Source organism: Sinocyclocheilus rhinocerous, unplaced genomic scaffold (genome assembly GCF_001515625.1).
Source record: "Sinocyclocheilus rhinocerous isolate Xijiao unplaced genomic scaffold, SAMN03320098_v1.1 scaffold24, whole genome shotgun sequence".
NCBI lineage: Eukaryota > Metazoa > Chordata > Actinopteri > Cypriniformes > Cyprinidae > Sinocyclocheilus > Sinocyclocheilus rhinocerous.
The window spans coordinates 2,312,955-2,322,010 of NW_015647124.1; the positions used below are offsets into that span (position 1 = coordinate 2,312,955).

General features: G+C 37.3%; 3 protein-coding genes across 4 annotated transcripts in view; 2 read left to right on the top strand and 1 right to left on the bottom strand.

Moving 5' to 3' along the window:
* The window catches only part of LOC107708982 (serine/threonine-protein kinase WNK4-like), a 10,964-nt gene extending 9,659 nt beyond the window's left edge, over positions 1-1,305 (top strand). For both annotated transcript variants that reach the window (XM_016513365.1, XM_016513366.1), the window contains exon 8: positions 710-1,305. In XM_016513365.1, the coding sequence (XP_016368851.1) occupies positions 710-712 (3 nt within the window). In that variant the 3' untranslated portion in view covers positions 713-1,305. The remainder of the gene's footprint in view (positions 1-709) is intronic.
* A 1,844-nt stretch (positions 1,306-3,149) lies between these two features.
* coa3a (cytochrome C oxidase assembly factor 3a) lies at positions 3,150-4,909 on the bottom strand. Its single transcript, XM_016513276.1, has 2 exons — positions 4,660-4,909; positions 3,150-3,833 (listed from the first exon to the last, which is right to left on the bottom strand). Exons 1-2 carry the CDS (start codon positions 4,862-4,864, stop codon positions 3,730-3,732), a joined length of 309 nt encoding a protein of 102 aa, XP_016368762.1. The 5' UTR covers positions 4,865-4,909; the 3' UTR covers positions 3,150-3,729.
* Positions 4,910-5,424: 515 nt separating this feature from the next.
* The window catches only part of cntd1 (cyclin N-terminal domain containing 1), a 5,786-nt gene continuing 2,154 nt past the window's right edge, over positions 5,425-9,056 (top strand). Inside the window, exons 1-5 of the mRNA XM_016513277.1 lie at positions 5,425-5,794; positions 7,382-7,457; positions 7,533-7,704; positions 7,784-7,946; positions 8,046-8,190. Of these exons, the coding sequence (XP_016368763.1) occupies positions 5,620-5,794; positions 7,382-7,457; positions 7,533-7,704; positions 7,784-7,946; positions 8,046-8,190 (731 nt within the window). The 5' untranslated portion in view covers positions 5,425-5,619. The remainder of the gene's footprint in view (positions 5,795-7,381; positions 7,458-7,532; positions 7,705-7,783; positions 7,947-8,045; positions 8,191-9,056) is intronic.

Genomic DNA, 9,056 nt, shown 5'->3' on the forward strand with positions numbered 1-9,056 from the left:
TACATTGATGTGTAAAGACACGAAACGATCGGTCTGTGCAAGAAACTGAACAGTATTTATATCGTTTTTTACCTCTGATTTTCACCGCAATATCTGAACTGTCTTGAGCGCGTCCTCCTGAGCGCGTTCTCATTACCGCCACCTATCTCTCAAATGAACTATTGACACTCTATCTACAATCTCAATGGGGAGTGTCAATGGTCCATTTGAGAGATAGGTGGCGGTAATGCACTAATAAGTCTGCGATCTGCCGTAAAACAAGAAGAAGAAGAAGACCAGTCAGGCGCCGGCTGTTGAGAACGCGCTCAGGACAGTTCGGACATTGCGGTGAATCAGAGGTAAAAAAACGATATAAATACTGTTCACTTTCTTGCACAGACTGATTGTTTTGTGTCTTTACACATCAGTGTATCATCACGAGCCACAGGGTTTAATTTGGTTTTGTTTGTGTGTTTTTTTTTTTACTCCCAAAGCCGTGATTCCCATCCACTTACATTATAAGACTGATAGACTGCAACGGTTTGAGTTCAAAATCTTCGTTTGTGTTCTACTGAAGAAACAAAGTCACTTACATCTTGGATGCCCTGGGGGTAAGCAGATAAACATCAAATTTTCATTTTTGGGTGAACTATCCCTTTAAATCTGATCTATGCATAAATCAGCTCTTGGTAAACTCTTATAACGATTCTCTCTTCTGTTTCCCTATCAGTAAGAATCCTTAGCCTGGTACATTGGCGGGACTACGTACATCAGACTACCTCATCCAGTCATGACTGCTCTTACCACACCAAACTCTGAACAACCAGCCACCGAGAAACAGAGACATGATCCAGTCATATCCTCATAGCCTGAACTGGACAGATTGGGTTTGTAATATATAATGTACAGTTTCCTAAGCATAATATGCTGTGTGAATCCAGCGTTGGTGTCAGAAGGCGCATTTCTAGTGCAAATGCACTAATTAAGTCTGCTTAATTCTGTGAAGAGCCAATGGTTTGGCGGGACTCTGCTGTTTTATGATGCTGTGACGTTCTCTCTGAAGGCTCAGCACTGAGTTTGACTCTCGACTGTCTCTTTGCACTTTCTAAAAACCGCCTGGACCTGCTGAATGGGCAAACATCTGAATCAACAGTCCACTACTGGACATCAGATGTCCTGCTGTTTCTGTTCTACTGCCTGTGTTTGCGCTGTAGAAACTCCAAATCATCATGCAATAATCAGCATGAACTCTGTAGATCTGGTCCAGAAATATTTCTGCTATTATCTGATAGGGTCTCTTTTATATTATCTAAATGTGAATAAAAACAATGATAAAAAAACCAAAAAAAAAAAAAAAACAGATTTAGGGTGGGTGGGATATATATAATTTTTGCATTGATTATGCCAGCTTTGAGATTTTCATCCATGGAGATGTAGAACTTCTTAACCTTGAAGTCTATGTTTATATACATTTACATACATTTTATTGTCTTTTATCAGTCTGAATGTGACTGACCTAATATGGTGATGTTAAAGGAATAGTTCACCCAGATTTGTTGAAAATTTACTCATGAGTTTGTTTCTTCATCAGATTTGGAGAAATGTAGCATTGCATCAGTGTCTCAGCAATGGATGCTCTGCAGTGAATGGGTGCCGTCAGAATGAGAGTCCAAACAGCTGATAAAAACATCACAATAATCCACAAGTAATCCACACCACTCCAGTCCATCAGTTAACATCTGGAGAAGCAAAAAGCTGTGTTTGTAAGAAACTTTCTCCAGTGAAGAAGTCATCCCGTCTGAATCAATTGATAAATATGCAGAGGTCAAGCACTGTTTACAAGTTAAAACAGTCCAAAACAGCTCTAAACAAACGTGTTGGTGGATTTTGACGTGAGAGACGACAAGGGATGGACTTAGCGTTATTATGGATTATGGACTCATATTTGGCCAGAAGTGAGTTTACAGTTAAAATGTCTTGTCATGGATTTGTTTCTTACAAACACACAGCTTTTCACTTCACAAGATGTTAACTGATGCACCGGAGTGGTGTGGATTACTTGTGGATTATTGTGTTTAATTTTGTTGATTGAATGGTTCATTTCTAAAATATGTATATGTGGCAAAGCTGAAAAAAAAAAAACATTGTTGAGGCAGTGATCAACCCAAAACGTTAAGTGATGGACTGATGGAGTGGTGTGGATTACTTGTGGATTATTGTGATGTTTTTATCAGCTGTTTGGACTCTCATTCTGACGGCACCCATTCACTGCAGAGCATCCACTGGTGAGCAAGTGAGGGAATGCTACTTTCCCCCAAATCTGATGAAGAAAGAAAATCATCTACATCTTGGGTGGTCTGAGGATGAGTACATTTTCAGCAAATTTTCATTTTTGCATGACCTATTCCTTCAATATACGAATTGCACCAAAAATTAAAGCAAGAATCAGCCATAAAGTTCAAGACGGATGCAAAATGCACACTGCACTTTGGTGTGACGCTACAGTAGAGTCATTAATAAATTATTGATTGCCGATGTTTACAAAGGTCGGTCAATAAAAGTGCATTCGTTATCTTCATTGTAATATTAACAGAGTATGATCAGATTTTCCACAAAGGCCAACATTTATGCTTTCGGTAGTTTTAGTGTGGAAACATTATGTACAATATATGGTGAAATCACTGTTTATTTCATAATGAACTTATGAGATACCGACATGCATGATGTTAAAGAGGGATTCAGAATATGAACGAGCAGAAATAGATGTTATTTACAGTAAAGATGTTAATGATGTATAAAAAAAATTGGCTTTGTGCTTTCAGTTGGGTTTCTGTCTTGATGCATTACACCTTTCCATGAGTTTGAGGGTCATTGTCATTGAATATGACAACCTAAGATCCATTCACGGCTTATTAAAAACTGTGAAAAATCATATGAATGCCTTTATATGTGCAGTGAACAAGCAAATCAGCTACAGACACAAACACAGCCAATGTGTTTTAGATTGAGAGAAATGTGACTTCATGCTTCATTATACTGATCGCTTCGATGTGCAATGCAACACTTCCATGCTGTGCCTTCTCTATCTTATGATGATGATAATGTAGTATATTCTAAATCATATTTGTACATTAAAGTCAATAAATATAAAGATGACTGTGGGTTGAGTATTCATTTTAGACACTGCAGTATCATTTTATTGTGTGTCCATAAAAAAGACAAACATAAACAAAACTTTCTTTAAATTAATCTCACTCTGATTATGTATTTGCACTCAAAGCAATATATCACCAGTAGCAGAATTACTGTAGTAAGTATTCATATTCATAGTACAACAAGAAATATGACGACATTCAGTCTCCACTAACATATTCCATGAACTGCATCTCAGAAACACATTTTTATAGTAATCATGTAGAATTTAGCTTTGGCAAAAATGAAGGATTTCTCCTTATATCGGTTAAATATTGAGTCTTGGGTCGAATAGGAGACTTTAAACCAGGGCTGGGTAACTTCGGTCCTGCAGAGTTTAGCTCCAACCCTAATCAAACACACCTAAACAAGCTAATCAATGTCTTCGAGATCACTAGAAAGCTACAGGTAGGTGAGTTTGATCAGGGTTGGTGCGAAGTTACCCCGCCCTGGTTTAAATAGATGTGGCGCCCTCTGCTGGCGTCATCTGCGTCATGCCAGGTTTGACAGGCTCCTGTTGTCAGTGTAGACACTTCCTGAAGTCAAAGTTCATTCAGTTCAGTTGGCTCCGGTCTTCGGAGCCTGTAGTTTTGCAGCTCTGGCTTCTTCATCTATTTCATCCATGACTCTTTCTTGGGATACGGAGTAGAATGTGTAGCCATCTGTGGAGGCTGGTGAAGGCAAATAGATATCTCAACAGTCTGACGAGAGATAAAGGGATAGTTCACCCAGAAATTAAAGTTCTATCACACAAAAGACATTTTGAAGAATGTTGCTGGTAGCCATTGACTTCCATAGTATTTTTTTCCATACTATGGAAGTCAATGGCTACCAGCAACTGTTTGGTTACCAACATTCTTCAAAACATCTTTTGTGTTCACCAAAAAAAGAAAAAGAAAAAAAAGCAAGCCATACAGGTTTGGAACACCTTGCGGGTGAGTAAATAACAAAATTGTAATTGCTGGGTGAACTATCCCTTTAAATCTGGTAATACTTCATTTGTACATCCCCTTTATCTGGTCTTTACGTTCTCAAAATGCTTTTTCTGAAATAAGCTTTTTCTAATATTATTTTTAAAAGGAAATAAATTAGCTAAATATTGTTTAGTACCGTGAAACACGCTCAAAATGCAACATATTGAAGTAAAACTATTATGGGAAACAAATATAGTAGTCATTTTAATTAAAGAGGTTACAATTCTAGTGTTTGGTTTGTTTTGACCTGCTAACAGTACAAGTGTAACCTATTAGTTAACAGCACCAGTAAACATATTCAAGAGTTTGACTTGCTCATCGTGACTTCAGCACGGGTCACATTGGCTGATCATGTAATAATGCACCCACGTGTAGTAATACGCTATCTAAACTAATATTGCTATCATTCATCATAGCCGTGCAGAACATCATCACTAGCTCAGCAGGCTCTGTAATGTAATGTAACGCACTGTACTGCTGCCATAACCTTGTGTAACAGAGTTGTAAAGGATACAGATGCCGAGAACTACAGCGCCGATAGCGAGTCCTGTCGCAACGTTTCGTCCTCGGAGCTGGACTGCTTTCTTCTTCCACTGCGCCAGCTCCACTTGTCGGATGAACTGCAGCTGTTCCCTGGTCAGAACTTCCTTTGCAGGATCTATTCTCTTTGCAAACTGGGCTTCAGGTTTGGGCTCCCCTTGACTACTCTTGTCCGCCATGTTTGAAGCGCTGTTTTCCTGACGTAACACGGTTATTTTGCAAATCAATGCTGCGTCGATTTTGCGCAGTCCGTCTCTTTCTTTCTTTCTTTTTTTTTTTTTTTGCAAGGTCTGCGCAGCCCGTCACTTTACAAGTTGTTGAGGGGAATAATTTGATGCCAGTTTACATGTAGCTTTATTAATTATTTAGTTTATTTTACATCAACTAATTTTAAATAATTTTCATTTAAATAATTTTAATTAATCTTTGACTGTGAAGTGGTTGATGAACTTGCAGCATATGTAGATAAGGTCAGGTATAAATACAATAAAATGAATTACTTCAGTTATTGTAGTGATGTTATATTTCTTGTATTCTTGCATATTGTATTTGGGGTCTATGACCACAGCCCTAGAAGAAATGTATTCATTAAAAAAAAAAAAAGTGCCACTTTTAAACAAGCAATACGTTGATGGTGTTATCACGTGGTTCGAGTTACTTTTCTCAACGCCTCTCAAAATTGGCCAATCACAGTCGTCGTTGTAGTGCTTAATTAAGAAATTTCGAAAAAATAATTTATTTGGAATTCCTCTCGAATATATTTGCATGTCTGTTATAAAGTCTTAAAAATTATACATCAGCATATATAAAAAAAAAAATAAAAAAAAAACCGTGCTGATATTTGAACGAGCTTCATGAGGGGATTTGGCTTTCTGGAGGAAAACGAAAATTTCCAGCGCACGTTGTTGTGACGACGATTAATCTTTACTAACAAATGGCGGGAAGTACTATGTTTTCACTGCACACCAGGGAACCGATGAACCCGAGGTTTGGAGAGGTGTCTTTAGACATTTTAACCGATATTCTGTCCAACCTCAACAACAGAAACAAATCCAACTTGGAGAGCGTGTCAGATCTCTGTGGATGTCTGAAAGAAAGGAGGATAGTGGGTGAGTGTTGTTGGCTTTAAACTAACTGTTAGCTTATAATGTTAGCTAGTGTGATATGTCAGGGGTTTCGTATCGGATGGCAGTACCACAGTAATGTGAAGCATACTGTAATATGTTAGTGAATGATTTAAATATTTATAAACAATGTTCATAACATGACTTTGTGGTCCACGGATATATCGCCAAGCCAAGGCCGATATATCGCAGATGTATTCAAATAATCGGCCCGATAACTTTTCTTGTTTGACAGATTATTGTGGCAAGAGAGACTTTTATTTTGATGTAAATAATGATAGTAATATAAATAACAATATGTTTAATTGTTTTAGCAAACATAACTATTATGATAAGGGTCATTCCGTGCCAAATCAACCAAATTTCAGAAACTTTCCCGGCTCAAATTTTTGATTTTGTCAATATTTTTTTAAGCCAAAATATTAAATGTCAGATGTATATTTACTGAGTAATCCACTGTTTTGTCACCTGAGATTCGGCAACAAGCTACAATTATAGTTTCAACATTATTTCTTCTTTAGATATTCCCCTTTAAATACAACAAGTATCAGCTGTATACACAAAGTGACCAACATTTGGTTTTCGACCACTGAAAATGGGTAATATTCAACAATCTGCACATGGAGCCGAATTGAAATCCCCATATCTCTGGGACTGAACTATAAAGGGCCTTGAAAATGAAGATTCAAAAAGAAAAGTTTATTAGGAATATATCTAAAATAATCTAAAAGAATATTAAGGTAAATTTAATACTACTTGAGTGACATGCACACAACTTTAGAAAAAGTATATTTATGGCACTCAAACAGGTATGTTCTACGCTATTATTCTGATAGAGGGAAACCAGATACATTTCTAGTTTCAACATTATTTGTTCTTCAGACCTTCCTCTTTAAAAGAAAAAAAAAGTATCATCTGTATGCAAAGTGACCCACATTTGGTTTTTTGACCACTGAAAATGTGTACAATTCAACAATTTCCTCCTGGAGCCATATTGCGATTCCAATATTGCTGTGGGTTTGATTAGGGTTGGAGCTAAACTCTGCAGGACAGTGGCCCTTTAGGACCGAAGTCGCCCAGCCCTGATACAGAGCCTTAAAAATGAAGATGCCAAAAGGAAAGTTTGTTAAGACCCAAAATCTTTAAGGGCATTAAGATATCTTTAAAACTTTTTGAGTTACAGGGATGCAAACTTTGGAGAAAAACTTGAAAAGTGCTTTTTTTTTTTCATTTTTGAATGGTCACCACTGGCATTTAATGCAACAAAGATTGCTCAAGTCAACCGATTTTACTAACAGAGCAACCAATCTCTGTGTAAAAATAACATAATGATGCTGCCATCTTTCTGAAGTCATTTTACCCCCCTGTAATTTGGCTCCGGATCTCAGGTGAAAATTGTCATTTTGAAAAACATAGATATTAACAGTCATGTTCCATATGTGTAGTATTTAGCCTAAAAATACAATGATAAGACTATCATTGCAATGACATCATGTCTGAAACGTACTGTAATACTATTATGCTGATACGTTTATGTTCATGTATTATCACCCTTGTTTATTCGGTCCGTAGAGTGTGTGTTTCATCTCTGTGAGGAGCTGGGACTGAATCCTGCGGTTGGATACCAGGCAATCGAAATACTGGAGAGGTAGTTTAAAGAATCTTGAAAGAGCATTATTCACTGTAAACCTGTTTAAAACAACTTCCCTTTGTCATGCTCTAGGTTTATGGCCAAATATATTGAACATCTAATCCGCAGCCAGAAAGGTCAAGTAGCATCATCTGAGGACACAAGAAAATTTGAGGAGCTCATCTTCCAAACACTCAAGCAGAAGTTCTTTCTCTCCATCCTCTCAAGCGTTCAGATAGCCAGCAAACTGGACCTGTACTCCAATGTATGTTTATTTCATAAATTAGAACGTAACGAACATTCCATGTGTTATTATGTGATCAGTTCTATTTGTGTTTGTCTAGGTTGTTAACAATGACATTGCCATGAGATTTCTGCAGGCAGTCGGTTACCCTTGCTCCAAAGAGCAGCTCTTGGACTCTGAGATTCTCGTTTTAAAAACTCTCAACTTTAATTTAAATGTCCCAAATCCTTTAACATACGTGGAGACCCTTTTGGAAGTGCTGGGTAAGTATATTTTCAGTGTGTTTCTCAGGTATCCGCTATAAATTTAGATCGCACATAACTCAAATGGTCTTAATCACTGTGTTTTGTGCATTTACACAGGCCATAATGATGCAAGTGTCCCTGTTGCTCAACTACATCACCTGTGTGTGCGTGTACTGCAGTTCATTTACCTGCAGAGGGAGACAATCTACAACTCATTGCTCAAATCTGCCACTGGATGCTCCAGTCCTTCCCATGAACAAAGGTACAGGGTTTTATTTTTAGGATTCCCCATATTTTCTGCTGTTTTTTCCCCCATTGACTCTCTCTACTAATGTTTTTAAAGGTGAAGTATGTAATTTTGGTTCAGATGCTTTCTCCTTCCAGCTTAATGTGTAGACAAAACTACAAATATGCCATTCCTTTGGCCTAGTGACCACTGAGTTGAATTAGTTTGAACAAAGTGGTTGTTTGGGTTCAAGAATATAGATCGTGTTCATTGTCGCGGTAACTTGTGCTACATAGCTAACCTGGTCCGGAGCAGGTTTTATTCTGGTAAGAGATCACAAACCTAAACTGGACCAATCAGCTGTGAGCAAAGTGACATATTTCAGATGCAATGAAACCACTATCCCTGGATCTCTTGCTCAAATTAAACCACTTAAAAAAATGTAGACACTGCTAACACACACACACACACACACACGTATATATTAGGGGTGTTACGGTACACGTATTCGTACTAGTGTTGTCACGGTACCAAAATTTCAGTATTCGGTACCAATACCAGTGAAAATCCACGGTTCTCTGTACCAATTTCGGTACCAAAGCAAAACGCAAAAACATGCTAATTAAAAAATGTGACTATACTTTCATTTAATCCAAACTGTGTACATATTTCATTTTAAAGGGCTTTTGAAAACCTTCTAGAGTAATTCAGCCAAGAATAACAACTAACTAAATTAGCTAAAAAAAAAAAAAAAAACCCCAGAACTGCTTTTCTGACTGATATGACACAAACAATGTTAACCATTTGTACATTCTCTAACACGCATATTTTAGATTAACAATTCATTTAAAAGCCTCTGGTGTGTAAAAATAGTAAATATCATCATGTCCTCCTGTTTTTTT